General features: G+C 31.0%; 1 protein-coding gene across 1 annotated transcript in view; it reads left to right on the top strand.

Moving 5' to 3' along the window:
* The window catches only part of LOC107449704 (semaphorin-2A), a 305,010-nt gene that overhangs the window by 39,997 nt on the left and 240,567 nt on the right, over positions 1-24,446 (top strand). Inside the window, exon 2 of the mRNA XM_021146653.3 lies at positions 16,202-16,436. Within this exon, the coding sequence (XP_021002312.1) occupies positions 16,295-16,436 (142 nt within the window). The 5' untranslated portion in view covers positions 16,202-16,294. The remainder of the gene's footprint in view (positions 1-16,201; positions 16,437-24,446) is intronic.

Below are 24,446 nucleotides of genomic sequence, written 5' to 3'. Positions count from 1 at the left end.
TAGTGAAATCGTATCTCCTACCATTTCCTTTCTTATTTTTATTATTATTTTTATTTCCATTTAATGTTCATAAAGTATGAGAGCGTGACGATCTTTTCCCCTTACTGACCTCTTATACTCCCCAAATCCCTCCTTTGGGAGCTGCTGCCGACTCATCAGCATTTTTTTTATTTTACTTTTTACTATATTTTATTTCACTTCTTTTTTGGGCATTTAAAACCGATCAGTTCTACTATCTGTTGGTGTGGTTTCTTAGAACACCGTGCGACGGGTAATTAAGGAAATCGTAAGATGAAACTGGTCTACAGCCAGTGGTGTGTGTTTCATTGATGGATGAAAATATCTTCTTTTTTTTTTCCATAGTAAACTTAAGAAGTTTGTATTGCTATATTGAAATTGAGCGTAGCGTAATATCTGATTCAAATTCCAAAAGAAATTACTTGTGTTATGCTTAAAATAAATCTAAACAGTATGGGAAAGAAAAGCACAAATTGAAATATAGAAATGGGAGGTAGGTAGGTATTTTATTTACTTCACACTAGAGCTGCACAACGGGCTGTTACGTCTCACTAGAGCTGCGCAACGATTCTTTTGAGAAGTGGGTAGGTTGAAAATGTAATATCGATTCTTTTCAGATATTTTATTTATTTATTTTTTTCGATGGGCAGGTACTGAACTTTATTCGTTTCGCCTTAGAAGATGCCAGAGATGTGACTCATTTCGCGTTACCCAGTGGGCACCTGTGAACCAAAGTCACGGAGGCGAGTAACACTGCCCACGCCACACTGCCACAAACCCGTTCATAGGGTGAGCCATATTCACACATCACGCACAACAGAGGACAACACAAGAGAAACATCCATGCCCAGAGCAGGATTCGAACTCGCAGCCATTGGCTTTGCAGTCAGGCGCGCTAACCGCTCGGCCACCTGGCCGGTTCTTTTCAGATATGGATATGTTTGAAATGTAATATCGATTTATTCGAGATATGGATATGTTAAAAATGTAATATTGATTCCCTTCAGATGTGGATAGGTTGATATTCCATGTTGATTTCTTTGAGATTTGAACTTGTCGAAGACGTTCTGTTAAATCCTTTTGTGATTTTCGGGATTTTTTTGTGATTTGATACACCTTTATCTTCTAAACTAGTATATACTATTTATTTTATAAATCTTAACCATAGAAGAAATCTGCATGGAAAGCAATGATGGAGCAAAACAGTATCCAGTGTTACACTATCACGCTACATACATTTTCAGCTAAAAAAAAAAAGCTAAATTTATGTGCAAAATTAAAGCAGCATTTATGACGAAAGTAATTTTAAACCAACATTACCACATGCGTTCTTAAGTTTAATTGATACTGATCAAAACCGTTAATTTTGTCTGAGTTTTTCGTTTGTACTGCAAACAAAAAGGCAAAGGGATTCTACTGCTTTCTCTGAAAGTGAAGTGGCTTCGAAAATCAATTCAAGGTTATTTCCCCCTTGAAATTCGTTAACAAGTTTGAAATATTTTGGGAAATAAGGAAAATGGATTTCAAAGAAAAGTTCCTTCAATAGAAAATTCACTTCGCTATTTGGATTTATTTTACGAAGAAATTTCCAAAATGCTCTTGATTTCTCGAAAAATAAATCGTCAAATAGAGAAATTCGCAAAATGGAAGTTCGTTAAATAGAAGTCCTACTGTATATATAGTTTTTAAATTAGCTCTTTATCTTTCATAAACAGTTTTAGAATACAATGAAAAGAGAAAAAAAACAGAATTTTTCTTTGCTGCCGTGGAAAGGGGGGACTCCATTTTTCTCATTTATTTTTATTATTTTTTTAAGAGCATTCTTTTCATAAAAGTTCGGATATTTGTACAGTGTCTGGAAGGCACATTTCCGGAATATTGTCGTTTGCCGTTTTTGTGATTCCGCAACACCTTGGTGTAAGTAATTTCAGCTTCCTTGAGTCGAGAGAGAGAAGAAAGAATCTGTGATCCTCTTCGGGGGTATCAAAAGAATCATCGTATTTCATTGATTTTTTGTCGGGTCATGTGACCCGTCAAAAATCGCTGACTCTCGGCTTTGATTTATTCTTTTTAATCTTCATTGTTGGCATGTTTTACACCGCATTGAAGGCGACGTTGGACATATAATGCACTATGCTTTAAAGAAAAAGAAAAAAAAAAAAATTCAATATCGATTTTGTCTTTTTTTCTTTTTCTTTTTTAGAAGGCGTCAAACTAGCTATTGCATTTTGCCTTTTTTGTTTTTTTTTTAAATATTGGTATCGTTGTTATTAATTTTGTTTTTTAAATTGAAAGGCTTAGATAACGTAACCCTATTTTCAAATTTTACAGGGAAGTGTTTGTTCTGCAAGTGTTTCGGGTGAAAATAATGACTATTTCTATTTGGGAAACGAGATATTTCTGTGTTTTATACTGTTATCTTTTGGAATTTCCGGTAATAATATTAAGTTTGATGTGAAAATGTCATAGAAGAAAAAAAAATTGACATCAAATTATTGCTCTTAGGCATTTTTTCATTTTAAAAAAACTTGAATAAATAACCGTTTTTAATCCCTTTTTTTTTGCAAAATATGTTCGATATATCGACGAAATCCATAGATTAAATCGCAGCATCGAGGAAGTTTTATCTGCCACAAAAAAAAAAAAAAAAAAAAAAAAAAAAAAAAGAAGGGTCTCTTCTAACAAAGTTTTTGACGGTTTACAACTTGTTTTATTTAATGCCTGTAGTTTTGTTCTCGACCAAAGACCTATGTTTAAGACATAGTGTGTCTAGTTTTAAAAAATAGTTTTTCTTAAATTAATGCTTATAGTTATGTTTTCGATTAATATGTTTAATAAATGTCTCTCTATTATTTTATTTTTTTAAATAATGCTTAGCAAATAGTTTAGTTTTTGCTGCGTGCCACCAGTTTTGTAAATTATGCCTCATAGATAGGTGCGGTTTTTTCATTGAAATGAAAATCATTGGTACTAATGAATTCTCATTGATTGCATGTTTTTTTCCTCTTTCCAAATGTCCTTTGTTGTCCAAATGTTCCAGTTTTATTTCAAATTTTCCTATTTTTTTGAGTTATTTTTGCAATAAAATTTTTATTTTTATACTGTTTTGATTTATTTTTTTTTCAAGGAAAAAAACTTTTTTCATATTTTTATTATAAACATAGGAGGAGCTGGTTTTCGATGTGCCAAAGTAACATTTAATAATAACTGTAACAAACTTACTAAGGTTATAAAAATAGTATATTTATTCTCTAAAAAGTGTTATTTAATGTGACGACAGAGCATTCTTAAGAACGGCCTAAACAGTGTTTCTCAAAGCACTTTTACCTTTTTAAAATTTTTCTTATTTTTTTTAATCGTTGTTGAACAGCCGACCCAATTTTTGGGTTTACGACTGCTAATGTTAAACTCCGTAGCCTTGTAATTTTGAACCCAATCCTGAAGACAAGGGATCTCCTGGATCAAGTATTGGGAGAAATTTTGCCTTCGTGGAGGACTTTTTGATGAAACTAACCGGCATTTGCATTGCATGAAGAGGAAAACCACGAAAACCTCCCACGGTTAGTCTGACGGCAAAGGGACTCTAACCCATGATCCGTTTACCACTGAGGATATTTTACGTCAGCATTGTAGTCGGTGCAAGCTGGATGCGGAATTCATATCAACCTGCCATTGCTGGGATTCGAACCCGATTCATCTCATGGGAAGGCGAACGCTCTATCCTCTGAGCCATCACGACTCCACTTGTGTTTCTGAAAAACTCGAATCAGTAAATGAAATAAGGTCGGCTTGCCGTGGGTGAAAAAAAAGTTTTGCTCTAAAAAATATAAAAAATTATTCGCGACTGAGAATTTTTATTTTTATCTTAAGAAAATAGAATTACAATTCTCTCCACCAGCTTTTGATACACTGTTCCAGAAAAGCCTCATATTCAAAAGCGAACGTAACTGATTAAAGATTTTTCCGCTATTTGGAATTGAATAGATGTATTTTTCCTGACACGCAGTCTGCTAATTAGCCAATTTTATAAAAGATCTCTTATCAAAAGTCTGGGAGTAAGCTGCTTTCTCGGGTGGTGGGAAGTGTGCGCATTTGTAATTAACATCCGAAGGATTAATTGCTTTGCTTTTCTGCCCCTTCTCTTAATCTGCAAATAATGAGGCCCTTTTGCTTCTCTCTTCATGAGCGTGTAGATTTTTCCGAGGATTAGGTAAGTTGCGGCCTCTAAGCCTCTACCATCACTCCCCCTTCAACGAATGAGATTTACATACACTCAGGTATTTGTCGAATCAAAATGTTGGAAGTTTTGTTATTGGGTAACTCTTGGTGATTATAGTTTCAAAGTGCTTCAGATTGGAAGATGCGCAATTAAAACCAATTAATATTACAACTCTATCTCATGGTTAGGCTTCCACGACTGATAAAATTATAATATAATAATAGGTTTTTTGGTTTAAAATGATGCCATCGTTCCTGCTTCAAATCTTTACGTTTAGATTTACACATGGTGCGTAACGTTTTTAAAAAAGGTTATTTTCGATTTGCGTTTTTTAAAAGCCCTTAAAGGTGCTTTTTTTATTGGGCGTTTTTAAAAAGTTCTTAATTTTCCCTTTTCAAAAATGAGATTTTTTTTCTTCTTTACCGCCGTGTTGNGGCGTCAGAGTGTATGTTCTTATATGAGGCAAAAACACACAAAGAACGATGAAGTTAAGTTATAAAAGTAAATTTAATGGCATGTGCTTACAATAAGTGTTCAAAACAGTGGCCGGCAGCGGCTATGCTGGTACAACGGCGAAGAAAAGATAGGCGAACTTTCCCTGCAGCGGCCGAAAGCTTGGCGACAAATAACGTAGCGCAGTAACTCGCAATAGGAATGGAGCTTTCTCGTTTGCATGAAAAAACTTTAAAAATGCGCCAGCACCTTTGCGTTTTGTTTTCGACCATGCATTCTTTGATAAAAATTGTTAGAGTGTGTGCTATCACTTTCTAAAATTTTTCCCTTCTTTTTAGAATCACCCTGTATAGTGCTTAAAAATATTCTTTCAGTGCTTCAAAAGTACTTAAAAGGTGCTTATTTTTTGTTGAAAGATTTGGCTACGCACCCTGTTACATATTTCACTATGCATATAATCGTCAAATTTATGCTTATATTCTTGAAAATTGTTTACTTGAATTTATGATTAGCTGGTTACCATGTCATTCTTATCCTTTACGCATGATTCTGGGAAGCTCTGTTTCGGGTTTACTCAGATTCAAAAATAGTTATTTAACCAGCTGTCGGTTTTGATATTTTTATTTTTACTGCTTCAAATGTTAACTTCCCAACACCGAAGTCAAGCATCACTGGCTGCGGTCAGTAAGCGGATGGGGGACCACTTTGATCAGCCTGCGTAGGACAAGGCACGCATGTTCTTTCATTCTCTGTACTATCTCCCGTTATTGATGGAACAACGTTGGCCCACCTAATATTGTGCCCCTGAAAGAGTGGCCAACAAATTTGCCCTAATACGCCTGAATTGACGAAATGTCAACCTAGGTGGGCATCTGGAAGAAAAAAAAGTTTAATGCGTGATATTCCTATAAAAACGACTTTTTTTTCGTTGATTTTAAAATGTGTTTTATTTTTAAATTAATAACAGGGTGGTTGTAAAACAGTCTGGAAAGTTTCAGGAGTTCAATTAAAATATCTCCGAAATCTGGGAAAATGAACTAATTTGTGTACCTAATAATCAAATTTTTTTGCTAAAATTTTTTTTTTTTTACAAAAATTATTTGATTTCAACTTTTAATAAAAAGTGTTTTGCTATGTATTTTATGTATAAAGCAAAACTTAAGAATTATTATAAAATTTTTGTCACTGGTTACAAAAGTCAGGGAAATTCGGTAAAATTGGTTTGGAAAAATCGGGGATAAGACGGGGAATTTTATTTCTTAGTCTTTGTGACCTCCGAGAATAATATATTAGTAAGAAGTAGTTAATGCAATTACAATTACCTTCCCCCCCCATTAAAATAATTATATTCTTTTTTTTAAATTCGCCCTAGAAGTTAATATGATCAAAGCCAGATTGAAAATCATTATTTCATTTCCTGTGGTCGGAAATAGCTCATTACAAGTAGTGAAACTACTGTAGTCGCTACTTTATTTGTAGTGTAGTTGGTACTTTTTTTCCTCTAAAAAGTAGTGAAGTGAGTAGTGCGATACATACAAAAAACAGTAGTTTGTAGTGATTCTTGGAGACTACTTTTTACGTTAGCTTGGTGAAGAAACAGGGTTCAAACACAACTAATTTTTCGAATTTGTTAGGTACACATTTTCGCAGCTCTGTCAATGGACGAAATTTAAAGTGCCCCTATGACTATGAGTTAGCAAGAATTGCGTATTTAGAGTCACGTATTACTTTTTATTAAATTACCTATTGCGAATATTATATAACTTATCACTTTGGTCACACTTTCACATGCGAATGTCCACTCGTGAAACATGAATGTTATTTCAAAAGAATGGAACATATTTTGGATGTACTTAATTTCTTAGAAAAAATAAAAGAGCATTAAACACTTCACGTAATTGCATGTGTTTGATAATTTCCTAGCATTTCTTAAATTAAATATTCGCTGTCGAGAAGGGTATAAAAAGTTGAATTAAATGAATAAATTCGAAAAAGAAAAAGGTTTCAGAATAATAAACTGGTCCTTGTAAACGTAATTAAATATTTCTGAATAATTCTTCATGTTTAATGTAAGCCAATTTTTTTTTTATTCAAAACTATTTTGAACATAATGTGTAAATTCATTTCTCGAGCAAAGATCTGTTCCTTAAAGTAGTGACTACATTTCGAAAATAGTTTGTTGCCACTACATTTAAAAAAGTAGTTGTAGTTAACTACATTTGTAACAAAGTAGTTGTAGTTTTAGTTAACTGCAAAAATAATGTAGCTTTTCCGATCACTGTTCATTTCTTAACAGAAAGTCATATATATTATTTATTTAGTTTTGACCGTTCTTATGGAAGAAAATAAAAAGATTATTTGTTTAGTATGCCACTAGATGGCGGTGATTCCTTGTCTTTCTGTTTTCCGTTAAAATCGATAGCAGTCTGGTATCGATTGGATGACATCTTGTACAACTGCTAGTTTGTAGTGCCATAAAATATATTGTTATGACAGCATATAATCGTTATCAATTAGAACCCCCCTGCCATCCGGTTTGTAGGTAGGGTGACGGAAGCTTGCCAATGAAATTTATTATTGAAATAAAAATTGTTTTTTGCCGAAAGGCTCTTCATTTTGCTTGTCTGAAGGAACATTGCTGTTTCTTTTATTTTTATATGAATGTAATGAATACTAAAAATTAAAAACGAGATCTCATTCTTTGTTTCAGGATTCTATTTTTCTACGATTGTCAATATTTTCAATCCTTTCTCGAACTCTTTAATAAATTTTTTTAATATAGTTTTTTATGTGTTTTTCGTTTAAAAAATTTAAATATTACAAAAATTAGACGAAACAAAAAATTTTTGAATTGTATTTTTCTTTTGAAAAATAACTTTAAAGGAAAAACACGAATTGATTGGTAACTTTAAAGGAAAACTTTATACGGAAATCAACGAATCGAATTTTTTTAAAGAAAAGAAAATTAAAAATGAAATAAAAGAACAAGGAATGTATTTGTTTTACACTTTAATTATACTAAAGTAAATTATTTTTGATGTTTTATTACATTATTCTGCTTTAATATTATTATTATTATTAATTTTTTGAATAAGTTAGCGTTTTTTACTTTTAAAACTCTCCTAAATTATTCAGAGATATTGGCCTTTTCTGAAAGCATTGGATCGAAAATCAAACTCTTGTTTAAATGAATGATTATCAAAAATAAATAAATAAATTAAAAAAAACGTAAATTATAAATTGTTATAAAATAAGTTATCTAAAATATTTTTATGTTTTTAAGTAGCTATTGAAAAATTTTAGATAAAAATCCGATAGGGCTCCAATGGTCTCGTATATCTTTAACTATAAAATATAATTTTTTACAACTACCAGGTGAACCGGAAAGTAATGTCGCTTCGGCCCATTAAATATTCGTTAGACTTAAAAACCAACTCATTTATCCCCCGATTCATTTTCGATCCGGCATTGAAAGATTGTTGCTAACGAGGTTGAATACATTATTGATTAAAAATAAAATCTTGATAACAAATATCAAATGCACCGAAACGACGTTACCTTCCGGTCCCCTTAATATTTTTGAATTTGAGTGTAATTTCTGGTTATATTCCTATTGATTCCCAGTGGCCTACATGTAACTATGTAAAATGTAACTCAGTACTATGTAATGTAAAATGTAACTCACTACTTTTAAATTATGGCGTGGTTTCGATAGGCCCCTGTCCAAGAGGTCGTGGGTCCGATCCCCGCCGTGCCGAAGACTCCCCGTGTAGTAAATGGTGAATGATGCACGTTAAATCTGTCGAGCCGCAAAGTCGTGCATGTTCCCATAACAAATCATACCTCTGGGTGTACTGATCCAGGATTTTCCTTGTCTTCTGGATTGGTTTCAAAATGACAAGTCTACAGAGTTGGAACGTTAGTAGTCTTAAACCCAAAATTGGGTCGGCCGTTCAACGACGGTTATAAAATAAAATAATCCGATGGAGCTACTATTTAAACAAAAGTATCATTTTATGTATTTCGCACCCTAGTAATGCTACATTTTAGTTCCTTGTACTGTTACAAAATTGTTTTAATAGAATGTTTATGGACTGAAAAATGGTGCAGGAAAGTTCCTTTAAAAATAGTCACCGGAGCACGAAGCTTTCGTTATTTTATTGCTTCCAATCAAGCTAAAAGGGAAATTTTAGAAACATTCTTCTCTTCTTTTTCTTTACAGGATTCTCTAGAAAATGTGAAACTTGTGGCCATTTCTTTTCTTGTTCCCCTCATTCGTGTCGAAGATGCGCGCAAACTTTCCTTCATTTTGTATCTCTCGAGAATCCAGAACATCCTCAAAACTAGGGGCTTTTCTCGGTGTAAAATGAGATTAGGAACTCTTCTCGTTCATTACATCAGGACAGAGCATCTATTCGTAGTATTTTACAACTTGCAGTGACAAGCCGGTCCGTAATGTAAATTGCGTGACAGACTGGTCCGTTTGCCAGCTATGTCAACTGTGGGATATAAGCACTATTTTTGTTTTCAGGATACAGTAAATATAGCTGCTAATTCTACTTGAATTTTCCTCCTTTTTTAGTCAATATTTTCTTAAATTTTATGTGTTTTAAAAACTTATCTAATATAATAATAATTTTTGAACTCTTATTAGCCAGAAATTGCCAGACTAGTGGCATTTGTGTGTGTGCGTGCGTGTGTGTGTGTAATGTTATGTTATGTTCTCAAATCATTAAAAGGACGCTACTCCAGGAGAGGAACTCTTTATGGCAAATTCTATTTCATTGGTATTTTAAAATTCAGAGAAAATTTGAGTTCAGTTAAACCTAGGATGAACCACATAGTTTCGAATGCTGAAAAAATAAATGTTAAAATAATATCAAAATTGACAAACAAATTATTGCAGGATTATTTCTCCCATGCGTTATCCTGCCATAATTTGTTTGCATTTTGATATTTTTAAAAATCTCTACCATTAGATCATTAGTTATTAACGGGTTTCTTTTTATTTTACGCACTGCATATCGCACGTGGTATGGGCCGCACTCGGTGGGCCTGAAGCACTCAGGGGGCCCTTGAGAATCTTACTTTTTTATAAATTGTATTTAAAAAAAAAGAGAAAGAAAACTAAGAATAACGAACATTGCATTAAATATTTTTTTTAAAATAAATATACCCTCCTGTTAAAAGTGTGAATTTTTTTTCTTTCTACAAATAGTGATTGGTCATCATGCAAACACCAATTTGAATAGTTTATCACCAGAAAAACTCAAAAAGTGAACCGAAATTTATTTTTCTACGTTAAAATGAAAGTTTTTAGGTACTCAACTCTCTGACATAATGTCTCTAAATATGCTTGACCACCACCCACTCTGTTTAGTATTTATAATTAGTTACATAAAGTAATAATTGAAAGGGCTTAGAATTAAACAGCACTATGGGACAGCAACTTTTAAACTGGCTATGTCTAACGTGAATTGAAAGATATTTTAATAACGGACTTTTATAGTTTGACGAAATTATTCATACCTTTTGAATTTTTTTATTTGTTCATTGTGTTTTTTTTTTTTAAATTTAACTATTTTAATGAGCTTGGTTTTAAAAATTATTTTATTACTTAAGGATTACAACTGGTTAGCATCTCAATTTTTATTTTTTTAAAATTATTCATAATTTAAAAATGATTTATTTTATGTGCGTTGAGGTTTTGGAATAATGAAAATGTGTTTAGGTTTGTTAAAATTATTGCACACCTTAAGAATGCTTTATTTTATGTAGTATGTGAAGCTTTTTAGTTGGATTTCAAACAGTATGACTTGTCATAGGGTCCCAAAATATTTTTCTGCCCAAGGGCTCTGCTTGCTATTAAACACCCCTGGTATGGGGCTCTACCCTTTGGCAGAATTTTTTCAGGCTTTCTGCGACAAAACTCTCTAGCACTCATATCCTTCTGCAAGATAGTTTCAATAATAACAAAGATGTATGTTACTGATTTAAACTAACAAAAAACGCTGTGTTTACAAATAAATAGATATAAAAAAAAAACATAATTATTTTCATACAATATGTAATATTTTTTAATTCTAATATTATGGGCGATATTATCGCATTTTGTTGGGGAGGAAACCGCACTAATTCTTTCCAATATCGCATTTTGAAAATCATCACATTAAAAAAAGTAATTAAAAATCATGAAACCCTTAGCTGTAATTACCGANTCTGCAAGATAGTTTCAATAATAACAAAGATATATGTTACTGATTTAAATTAACAAAAAACGCTGTGTTTACAAATAAATAAATAAATAAATAGATATTAAAAAAATATAATTATTTTCTTACAATATGTAATATTTTTTAATTCTAATATAATGGGCGATATTATCGCATTTTGTTGAGGAGAAAACCGCACTAATTCTTTCCAATATCTTATTTTGAAAATCATCACATTAAAAAAAGTAATTAAAAATCATGAAACCCTTAGCTGTAATTACCGAAAAACAAATTGACGACGAAGTCACTCGAATTGGACTCTTCAAAAGGGGCTACTCAACTTCGTGTTTCATTTCAAGATTTGATTGTTGCAATAAATAATATCGGATTTTAAAAACTATATGGAAGTCAAAATCAATAATTGCCGGGAAAAAATGATAGAAGCGTTGCCTTAAAAAAGTAAATACTGGAAATACACGATTCGAATTTCCCATATCGTGTGAAATATATCGAGATAATTAAAAAACCTTGTGAAAATCAATAACTGCCGAAAATATAATTGAATCACTCTATGGATTCATGATACTATCCGCGTAAATTTAACGCCACCATAAGTGATTATTTAATTGCGCGATTCGAATTTTGCGCGTAAATTTCTGCAGAAATGAAAACCAAAATTTTTTCTTCCCAAAAGAAAAATCTTTCTGCAAGAACTAACTGTGTAACGTTCTGCGATAATGTCACCGTGTTTCTGCCAAACACCAAGTTTTTTTTGTATGTATCACCTGTACTATCGTAACCGTACGAAATATCATTACAAAATGCATTTTAATAAACGTCTTTTGAAAAAGGTTCAAAGGGAAAGAAGTAGAACGCTTCAATCCCTCTAACAATTTTTTTTTTCTACACAAAATCCACTTCCTATTCCTTTCAATAAATAAATAGATACATGGTAACTGTCAGGGGTCGAGATCGTAAACAAATAAGAGAGGAGCTTCTTTAAAAGGGTAGAGTGAAAAAGGGACATGCTAAAAACGGGAAATTGAAACAGGAGAGAGGAAAAGACCCCCTTTTCAAAATGTCACTCCTGTTTTCGTCTAATCCATCTCATCGGCAATGTTTGGCAAAGAGATTATGAAAAGGTGGTACAAGCAGAAAACTTTAAAAAGGGGGATGGAGGCTGGGAGGTTGAACTACGACACATTAATGGCTTTAAGATTTTAAAGTATTTGAAGTAAAAGCTTTTAGCATAAGCTTTTTTGCATGTAAAATGAAAAAAAAAAAAAAAGAGAAAAAGAAAGAAAGAAAGGAGGTTAATGAGTTTAAGCAAGTACTAACTAGAACTTGAACGTTATCAATATTTTTATATCGTCATAGAATATCGATATATCGCGGTACTTAAATATGAAATAATATCGCGATATTTTTTCAATATAACTTTCCCCCCACATCTGATGGCAATAACAAAATAGCTATAAACAAATGAAATAAAGTCATTCTACACTATAGTCCATAGCTTGGTCCATAGACTCCAATTTGGGTCTAGACCAGGGGTTTCCAACTGGCGACCTGGGGGCCGCAGCTGACCCGCGAACCCTTTTTTTTTTGTGGCCCGTGAACTAAAATATATTAGCTGTCATTTTTTGCGGACAATTTTCGTAAAAAATTTATATGGGTTTAAAATACTTTTCTCGTTAATAAAAACCTAATTTCTTCGTTTCTGTGAAATTTAACATACCAACGGTGCAAAGAAATTTATTTCTCAGATTTTGCATCCAAGAAAATATTTATTCAAATACAAAAATAATCGTGTATGTTGCTCTTTTTTATTTCATTTTTTTTTTTGTATTTTGTGAATATAATTTAGCATGTGCGTATCAGAAATTTTCTCGAAGAAATTCTCCGATTTAACTTTTTGAAACCACTCATTTTGGACGAAAATATTTACACACACATTTGTAAATTTTAAATTTAAAATGTAAATATCTATTCTCTGGTGGTTGCAGCAGACAAACCTCAATTTTCTCATTGAACATTTTGTGTGCTACTATGTAAGTTTTAATACCAACCTTTTTAAAGTTTTATATCTTAACAATTAGATATCTGTTGCACATTAATTGTTTAATACATAGGTGCACATTAAAGTTATTGTAGCCCGAATTTTTTAATATGCAATTAAATATTTTTAAAAATCTACTTCTTATTTTAATTTGTAATTCAATACTTTTGTTTTGTACAACTTGGTAAAAATCTGACAGTAATATTTAATGTTCCTTCAAACATAAAACAGTCATACAAAAAATTTTGATAAAGTTGCGGCCCGCCATTTGATTTGTGTTTTTAATTGTGGTCCCCGGCCTCATGTTAGTTGGAAAAGCCTGGTCTAGACCTAGCATCCCAATATTTCTCCCAAAGATATCCATCACAGGACCGAGTTAATCCCATTAATTAACATTAATTTTGCATTGGTCAGGATTTTTGTTATTCAAATGAAATCATCACGCAGGATAACATAAATTGTGTCTTCAATTGTACTCGCCTTATTATCGTATTTGATATTTATCGTTGTCGATAATGATTGTACGTATAAGAGAATTTATAATTGTCACCATTAATACTCACATTTGTATAGTTGAAGCATTATATAGTTGTTGGTATTGATTGCGATATTATCATTGTCCATAATTATAGTTGTTGATATTGATCGCTATAGGATTTCGATCTATCTTAAAACAAATTTAGATATTTGTCGTTGTTGAAAATGATGGTATAATCGAATTTATAATAATTGTAGTAATAGTAATATAGTAATTCTCACAATGTTATAGTTGGTGATAATTATAGTTGTCTGTAGTTATTGTGATAATATCATTGTTGATAAATATAGCTGTTGATCGGGGATATCATTATTGTCCATATTTATCGTAAAGCTTGGTATTCACGATAATTTGTGAGAACAATGTTTAAAATATTGTTATCTCGATTTTTAAAAATATATATATTTACTATATCAGGGGTCTGTCCACGTTGAATTTACTACCGTTTAGCGGTACCTTCACAAATTCAATTTTAGGAAAAACGGTAGTTTCACAAATTCAACTTTAGGAAAAACGGTAGTCTCACAAAGTACTTTTTCTTAAAATTTTATTTTTGTATCCTTAAGAAACGATAAATCTATATTTTTACTATGTTTTTGTGTTGATTTTTTAATATCATTTTTAATTTTTCACATATTATGTCTAAATTTTCACAAAATAGGTACCTCTCAGAAAAACCTAGACAGACCCCTGTATATATTGCCAAGCTCCTGCACTTAAATTAAAAGGAATTTTAACATTACGATTGCTTTATTATTCTAAAGCAATCGTATTGTTAAAATATCTTTTTTAATTTATTTCTCTTAATGTAGTCAACAATAGAGTTAATTATTTAAATAGTCAACCGGAAGATGGAAAAGCACGATTCATATTTTAATGATGTAAAATCTACTTTAGAATATTAAAAAATTTCTTTGTTTTGTTTATTAAACCTATTCTACCATCGAAAATTCGGTGAGTTTAATTGATGTTCCACGTTATCAGCTGAACATAAACATGTTTTTAAATTTTAAAAATGTTGATTATTTTCCAAATAGGACCCTACCCTGTCCAGTAAGGCACTGGGCCGATGTCCAAGAGACCGTGGGTTCGATCGCCCCCGGCCGAAGACTCACCGTGTAGTAAATGGTGACTGATGTACGTTAAATCTGTGGAGTTACTTTGTCCTCCATGTTCCCATAACAAATCATACTTTTGGGGGTACTGATCCAGGAGTTTCTTTGTCTTCTGGATTGGTTCAAAATTACAAGGCTACGGAGTGGAATATTAGTAGTCGTAAACCCGAAAGCTAGGTAACGACGGATATATATATATATATATATATAAACATTTTATCTGTTTCGGATTGGCTGCAGACAGGGCGCGCTTTTGTCCACAACCAAGTAGCAAATTGCAAATAAAAATAATATAAATAAATAAGCATTTGCTTGATATATAAAAACGCAATAGAACAAATTGCCAGTAACCTCTGATGATCNCCGGGCAAATGTATACCGGGCAGTGGCACTTAACCTTAAAAAAAAACATCAGTGTAGGGTATACCGGGCAAATGTATACCGGGCAGTGGCACTTAACCTTAAAAAAACATCAGTGTAGGGTTAAAATATCGAATAAATGTAATAAATATTTCGGACATTCACCAAAGCATATCTGTAATTGTCGACAAACACCGGTGAGGGTCCGAATGTACAAGAATGTAATGAAATATTTGATCTTTCACCGACGTATTTGGTGTTTGTCGACATTCACCGGTGAAAGTCAACAACCACCGATTTCGGTCTTTCGCCGTAACATATATATATAAAGAACTATTATTTTGTCGTTAAATGGTCGCCTAAAATTATTGCAAAACCGAATTTTTCGTGAGAAATGAATTAGGCGACATTTTCTCACTAAATTACGTGACTTTCTTATTAACTATTTGTTTAGGGGTCCGTCTGAGATATTTAGCCTTATAACAAAAGAATATTCACACAATTAAATAAATATATTCAAATTCGTAACAATATTAATGCTAGATATATTTTTCTGCCATTACTTACCTTGTATTTTTACATTGCAATATTTTTTAATTTTTTAATCTTATATTTCTTTTTTTTGCCGTGGCCGTGTACAATCGACGATCTTTTAACGTACCGTTCATCTTCTTCCCGTTTGCCTTTTCTTTAAGCTCGTCCTTTCATTATAATTTAATTTTCTCCACAGATAAGGAAATTAAGCGGAAATTCTTCAGCCTCGAAAGATATTAACGGTAACTGTGGAAATAAAAAAGTGAGCAAAAACAAAAAAGTGCAAATTAATGCGCACTTTATTTTATTTATTATTGTTTTTTTTTTTAAAAAAAAAACCTTTTAAGATAGAACAATAAAAAATGAATAATTAAACAAAAACTCGTTTTCTTTCGATTTACGGCGTGGAGAAAAAAAAAAGCAGCCCTCCAGTTTTTCGGAGGGCTTGCTAAGCAATTTTCCGGTTCTATTAATAAAATTTAGATAAAGAGAAGTTCTTTTTCCCAATCTTAAAAATGTGCTCTGGCCGAATCTGTTTCTTAACCTTTCTCCCCTTAAAAGAACATAAATATAAAGCGAAATATGAAATAAAGCTGTTGTAAACGCAACCCAACAACAAAAGCGAAATTGAGCTGTCTGTTTTCCCTTTCTTTTTAATAGAACACGTTTTTTTATCTCTTCTTTTTGTTGCAGGCCATGCTTGGCAGAAAGTAGGCCCCGCCTACCCCTAAGGTGCGTCTACCCTGTGTGGAGTATTGGAAGAAGTTGTTCAGTTGTGTTTCGAGTATGTTTGTCGTCGTCCACAACAGGGGCCAGCGACAGCGGGCACTCTTTGGGATTTTTGTGCTCTCTGTCTTGGTTCCTGCCTGTTTGTGTGCCGCCGCCTCACCTTATTTCATCTCACATCCCGACCACAGAGTCGCACCAGGTAAGCACCTTATTATTATTATTTTTTAAATTCCAGCTGAAATATTTTGTTTCGGTTCTTTTCATCGAAAGAGCGTGATTAGGGCAGAAGGTAGGATACTGGGTCCTTACATCCTAAATCAGCAGTTCTAATTTTTTTTTTCATTCAAAGAACCCTCAATCGAACTTCTTCTGGTGGAACCCTGATTTTTTAACAGCTTTCCCACGATGCTTAAGAGGACGCCATACCGAGGAAGAAAATTTTCGTCGCAAATTCTCTTTCTTCTTCATTTTTAATTTAAAATTTAAAGTGTAGAAAGAAGTGAGTTCAGACAAACCTAGAGTAAGCCATGAAGTTTCAAATACTGAAAAGAAAATTTTGAAATATGCAAATGAAAGAAAATTATGAGATGATAACTTAGGATTACGCAACGGAAAAGTTTCTCTTTTTAAAAATATTTTTGCATTTTCATATTTTGAAATATTTTTTACAGCAATTAAAACTTCATGATTTACTATAGGTTTGCTTGAACTTACTTTTTCTTTCTTTTAAATTTTAAATTAGTAATAAAGGTGAAAGAGAATTTGCGAGGGAAATTTTCTTCCGCTGTCCGACGCCCTTTTAAAAGTCCTTAAAAACTGCTTAATTTTAATATTGGAAAATAAAAATAGCCCTACACCCTAAATCAGCGGTTCCCAATTTTTTTTTTCAGCCACGGAATCCTAAGCAATCGAACTTCTTTTGGTGGAACCCTGATATTTGAATAGGATTCCCAAAGTGCTTAAAAGTCCTTAAAAACTGTTTTTTTATTTTGGGGGAAAAAGGCCATTAAAAGTCCTTAACACTTTGAAAGCCATGAGGGTGACCGGTGAAGCCATGATTATTAGAAACACATAATTCGAGTAAATTTTAAATGCTTTTAATATTTTTATATTATTATCTTTACTAAAATGGCTTGAAGAAATTAATGCAATTCATGCTGAGAGAATCATTTTGGCCCGACGGGCAAGCCATGCAAAATTAGCGTGGCATTCAACGTGCTAATATCCAGTATCACTAGTTAATTTTAAATTTTTTTTAGTCTTTCAAAAATATAACCAAAAGGGAGATGAGACTTTGGATAGAGGGGTACAGCCTTTTGAGAGACAAAAACAGGATGTTTGTGAGGGGTGTTAGATACAAAGAGAAAAGGGCCGCTGGTCTTTCATTAAAATATTTTTTCTTTCTTATGAAATGACACTCCCCCCCCCCCTATGTGGAAAGTAGAGTTTTCTGAAAGATATAATAGGGTATGGAGATTATATAATTATAACAGTAAATGTAATTCAAATTTTTTTTTTCTTCTAAAAGTAAATGTTTGGCGCTGTTACTTGAGGATTCGTGTATACATTATGATAAATGACTATTTTTAGTTCTTTAATATATATATATATATATAGTCCTTAAAAGTTCTTAATTTTTGCTTTGATATAAGTGTGGGAACCCTGTTTAAAAACGTTCATTAACAGGTTTAAATATACATTAACATTTTTTCATTGTTTCATCAATAAGTCTGCAGAGGCTAAGTTTTTTTTGCTTCATAAGAGTTTTTGCCTTTTAAGTTGAAATTGAATAAAATCAGCTGAATTATAATTTTTGGAAAAAGAACAAATGGGGAGAAAGTTTATCAGAGGAAAGTAGTTTTTTATTCTTGAATGTGGTTGTTTTATTCTGAATTTTAAAGTTTGATGAAAAATACGGATGCAAGAATTTTTAAATACATATCGTTAAGCAGTTTATTCATGTATTGGTATTGGAGAAAAGTAATTTTTTTTTTAAATTTCCTATTTCAAATAATTGTAATTTTACTTAAATAATTTTATAAGAGTAACATTAGTATTAAATAAATATTGGATTATTGGTAGGATAGAAACCTATTACAGGTTTCAAAAAATCATCACTGATTTATAATAAAAAAATACAACAATGACCATAAAAAAATACAACAATGATAACTTTATTTTTAAAAGTGAGACAACAATTATGCATTAAATAAGAAAGAATGGAATTGTAATTAACTTACTTTGTGATTTTTCCGAAAAAATTCACATTTTATTTCCAAAAAATTCGACATACCGTAATTTTGAGACGAAACTCTTGGCATAGGAATTTAAAATTAACATTAGGTGATTTTATATATTGCCAAGGGGAAAAGTAATTTTTTTTTTTTTTTTTTGATATAACAAAGTTTTCGAGACATTGAAGTTCGAGATATCGAGATTTACCACTACTTTATGAAGGGTTTAAAAACAAAAATGCCAGCAAAATCAGAAATAAATAAAAATTCCGCCCAATTTCTTTTTGTTTTTTTTTTTTTTAACTAAAAAGAATTGAAGATATAATACATAATCTAGATTAAAATGGAACAATAAACTGTCTAGGCATTCTAAATGAAAGCGAATCAGTTGTGTGTTTTTGTTCCAACTTCTGTTTCGAACTCAACAGCAGTGGTGGAATTCGAAGTTATGGGTTTGCTCCGAACGTTGAAGCATCTGTTACAACTAACATAGAATTCTAGTATTCGCTCTCAATCATGCAGAAGACTTGGTTTGTTTTATTTATCCGGACATACCCTTTTCCGCTTTCCTAATCCCTCTTCGAAATGAGACCCATCTATATTTTATGAGTGTACTCCGGGTGAATCAATTCAAACAACTCGATCGGTATATAGGGCGTACTACAGATATGTTGTAATAAATTATGCTTATTTGTATCTGTTACAGTGATAGACCGAAATCAAGAGAATGTCGACTTTCATCGGTGAATGTCAACAATCACATAATCCCTTAAAGGTCCTTATTGTATTGGGTGTTTTTAAAAAGTGCTTCATTTTCTCTTTTCGAAAATGATATTTTTTCGTTACCACGTCGATTTTTGCCACGCATTATGCAAAATCGTGCTTTTTACATTGTTCTATTCATCCAACTATTTCGGCCTACCGTCGGTCCATAGCTGACTGCGTGCTTTTTTTATTCGGGGTTCTTAAAAAGTGCTTAATTTTCTATCTTTCAAAAAAGCAATTTTTTTTGGCATATCGATTATCGTTCTAAATTACAAAAAATGCATGACTTTCACAATTTTCTCTGCAATATTTATCAAAAAGTAGTTATTTTATCATGATTATTTAAAGTTTTTGGAAATGTTTCTGAATTTTATTGTTTTTATGTTTATAAATTAAGTACTATGAGCGATAAAAAAAAAGTAATTTTTATTACTGCTTAGATCGTAATTATGATTTTGTTTTTGGAAAGTGATTAAAAATAATTTTTGAGTGCTTAAAAGTTGCTTATTTTTTGTTGTAAAATCTGGCTACTCACCCTGTTATTTAATATCTCTCATCTATTCCATACTTTATGTAATTCATATTTTTAATTCTTGGCAAATCGAGTGAAAACTTATTTGGTATTATAATGCTAGATTTTTATTCAATTTCAAACATTTTATTCGATTTTAAACAAACCGAATTTGAAACCAACAATTCTCGTTTTAGTGGAAAGAAAATGGATCGAATATAAAATGAAATATAAGTTACCCCCCGCAGGGACTCCTATCTGAAGCTTAATAGAGACAACCAATACTAATGCGATTGAAATATTTTCCTACATTTTTCCTTTCCTATTTCAATTATTCGTTTTCCAGTTCCCACTTTCCTATTCGTTCCGTTATAACATGAGAAATTTCTTTTAGAACAAAAAAATCGATTATTGACTGAAACCCTTATCCTCCCCTCATCATTCGAAAAGAAGTCTTATTATTTCCCATTCTTCGTGAATAGAAAATAAATATAATTTTCCTATTCGAAGAGATTTTACTGCACTACCTAATTTAGAATTTTTTTTTCTTCCCTTTTTATTTCAGAAAAAAAAAATGAATAACCATCTCTCCCTATAAAATCAGATTTTCGGGTAAACCACCCTTAGAAAAAAGAAAGAAAGAAAGAAAGCGATGGAAGATGCATATAGATATATTTTTTCCCGTTTAACAAGAGGATTATTTCTTTCTGCTTTCGCCTGCATCTTATTTTCCTTGCTATAGATTAGGGTCGCCATTTCTTCTTGGACACCCTTACACAAAATGGGTCTCTCTTATTTGTCAGTTTATTTCTTTCTGGAGGAAGAAGCAGTCTTTGGGACTTTGGAATTTTTTTCTTCCCTTTTTTTTTCCCCATCTCCGGTTCCGGATATTCAGGAAAGCAATGGGGTTCTGAAGCATCCACATCCTTATTGTCTTTCCCAATTCTTTTTTTTTTTTTTTTTTTTTGATGAGCTCGTTGTTGATGCAGGGTGAAAGACAAAAAGATTTAATGTTGTTTGCTGAGCCGCAAGTAAATGATTTTTCATTTGAGTGCTGTTTTATTGGATTTCGATAGTCTTGAAAACTTTGCTGGAGAAAAAAAAATTCTCATTTAATTTTTTTTTTTTTTAAATAACAGTTTTAGCTGTTGTTGTAATTTAAGTACAAGTTGTTTAACACGATCGGGTGTTTATTCTTTGAAAAACGATGCTATAGGCGGAATATGTTTATTTCTTCTTTTTATTTTTAATATTTCTTTTTGAAAAAAAATTTCTAACGTTATTTTAATTCAACCAACTCAAAAGCAAACTTGTATTATCTCCAGTCAAATTCTATATTGATATTGTATGGAACAAAATTAACAGGGTGACTAAATGTAAAAAATGGCATATAAATGTTTTTTTATGAGTCGCCAATAATGTTTAGCGAAAATGCACTCCTATAAGCTGTATACGCTGGTTTAATTTATTTTAACGTGGTTAATATGTTCAGTTATAGCGCGATCAAATTCGTTCAATTGTCGTACGATCTTGTTTGCTCCTTTTTATTTTTTAAATCAGCTAAAATCGAGCATGGACAATCTGGCAACCGGAAAACTCCCTCACAATGAGAAGTGATTTTAGGAGAAATTTTGGTCCGTTAATAGACTTCCACGAAAAAAATCTTTCATCTTTAAAACGGACCTTTCTCAAAACCTTTCTTTTGAAAAACGGTGTGAATGAAGTCATAATTTTAAAACTAAAACTTTTTGAGAAACTTGTCTTGTTTTTTCCTCCTCTCTCAAAAGCAGGACCTTGTTTTTAAATATTCACAAATTTATGAGTATTTTGTGAATATTTAAAAACAAGGTCCTAGATTTCTCACAATTTCATTAAAACAAATCTTTTTGAAAAAAAATGAGCAAAACATTGGTTTTTGCAATTTTTCGCAAAATCTGAAGTCTTCTAAAAAGAAAAAGATTAAATTTTCCTTAATTTCACAAAAACGAATCTTTGACAAAGATAAATAAATAAATAAAAAAAAAAAAAAAAANAAAAAAAAAAAAAAAAAACAGGTTTTTAAGATTTTATGCGAAATAGTTTTTTCGAATTCCCAAATGATTTTTCGCAATATCTTTAACAAAGAGTCTTAAACAACCTCTTGTACTCGATTTATCAAAAAGTTTTGAACTTTACAGTAGAACTTTTATAATTCTTATAATTCTTTACAATGTTTTATTTTAAAGCGATAACGTTTACTTTTCAAGTACTTAAATTGCTTTTTAATTTTTTAGTTCCATTAAGAAAAAGAGAAAAAATAAATTTTACGCAACGCTTTGAAAAAGGTTAAGAACTTCGTAAAGATAAAAATAGAACATTCATGTCATTAAATAGCAGAACGTTTAAAATAGTAAAATGCTTTAAAATAGCAACGGGAGCTAATTTCCCTCCGAACAAAATTAGAATGACAAAACACTTTCTTGTTTTCGATTTTAATAGAAAGTGCATTACACTCCCTTCCCCCTAAAGAAAAAAAGAGTTAAGTATTCGGTTGTTAAGAAATAGCTAATATTTTAGTCTCTTAACCGTCTCAGAACTAACTAGAGAGGTAAATCGACTGCTACATTGTAAAAACAAAATTTATTTTATGTATTAATAATAAATTTAGTATTTGCTTTTACAGTATAGTATACTTCAGTACCTTATTAAGTTAAAAAAATATATGTTTTCCCCTTTGCTTTCCTTGGCATTTATATCCACCTAATGTTAATTTAAACTCTTACGTCGAAGGGTTTCTTCCCAAAACTTTCTTATGTCTAATTTATTTTTCGAAATAGAAAAAAAAAATTTTTTCGGAACAATTCCAATATAAGTTTATTGTAAACTATTTCTTTTCTATTTAATGCTTAATTTATTTTTTTTGTCTTACTTTTAAAAGCAAGTAATATGAAAAAAAATTAAAAACAATTCCTACTTAGGTCAACAAAATTTTTTTTTATTTCAGTTACTTTTTAAAAAAATCAGTTAATTAAAAAATTTCTCCCATATAAAACTAAAATTAATTAATTAAATTTAATGAATGAATTAATATTTGAAAAAACTGTATTAACATCATCCACTACAAGTTTAAAAAGAATGTATTTGAAGTTGAGTGGATGAATAAAAAATATTTTATTAAACGATTGAAAATTTGAACAAGATATATATAGGGAGAGTAGTGAACTAATAGTAGGAATTTATTAATATTATAATTGTACAATTTAGAGTTATAGTCAACTATCATTACATACTTTTTTATTAGTAGTTATTCGTATGTTTCATGACACTACTTTTTAGAGAATATGTTTCTACTTTTTAGAGCATATTTAGCTCTGAACTTTCTATCTCGAATTTCTTTCTTTCTTTTTCTTCTTCTAACATCCTTTTCATTAAAAGTTATTTTGATGAAACATCAATGCATAGGAAATGCTAGTCACAATCTTCTTAGCATACTTTTCCAATAAGGATTTAAAGGGAGGAATTTCTTTCCTCGCCGGGTACATATTTTTATAGTCTCTCACACATATTAAAGGAACGAAAAATCAAAATGACACTCTGAAAGACGAAAAAAAATTAAAATAATTACAGGACTAAAGCATATTTAATGAATTATTAATCGTTCATCTATCAAGTTAATGACGTAGAAACTGGATATTTCTTATCTTTTTTTTTTACCAATGGCAGAAGAAATTGCTAACATTACAGATTAAGTTGATACTAAATGACAATGACACTAAATGGGGAGAAAAAAAAAGAAAGTGAAAGATATGAAAGAAAAGAAAAATTTAACTAATTGAGCATATAGCAGTGGCCGGAAAAACTACATTATTTTGGTACTTTACTACAACTACTTTGTTGCAAATGTAGTTAACTACAACTACGTTTTTTTTCTTCAATGTAGTGACTAGGATGGCCTGATTGGTAGGGCACTGGGCCCATGTAAAAGAGGTCGTGGGTTCGATCCCCGCCGACCGAAGACTCCCCGTGTAGTAAATGGTGACTGATGCGCATTAAATCTGTCGAGTCACAAAATCCTCCATGTTCCCATAACAAATCATACCTCTGGGGGTATCGATCCGGGAGTTTTCTTGTCTTCTGGATTGATTCAAAATGACAAGGCTACAGAGTTGAACGTTAGTAGTCGTAATCACAAAATTGGGTCGGCTGTTCAACGACGGTTATAAAATAAAACAAAATGTAGTGACTACGAGCCGTGATGGCTCAGGGGAAAGAGCGTTCGCTTTCCAATGAGGCCGATACGAATTTCTCATCCGGCTTGTGTATATATATATATATATATATATATATATATATATATATATATAGAGAAATAGTTATCCATCATTGAAATTTCTTTAATTTATATATATATATATATATATATATATATATATATATATATATATATATATATATATATATATATATATATATATATATATATATATATATATATATATATATATATATATATATATATATATATATATATATATATATATATATATATATATATATATATATATATATATATATATATATATATATATATATATATATATATATATATATATATATATATATATATATATATATATATATATATATATATATATATATATATATATATATATATATATATATATATATATATATATATATATATATATATATATATATA

The sequence above is a fragment of the Parasteatoda tepidariorum genome, chromosome 7 (assembly GCF_043381705.1).
Source record: "Parasteatoda tepidariorum isolate YZ-2023 chromosome 7, CAS_Ptep_4.0, whole genome shotgun sequence".
Taxonomy (NCBI): Eukaryota; Metazoa; Arthropoda; class Arachnida; order Araneae; family Theridiidae; genus Parasteatoda; species Parasteatoda tepidariorum.
Note: the sequence above shows the minus strand (reverse complement) of the source record. Positions and strands in the feature narration are given on the sequence as shown.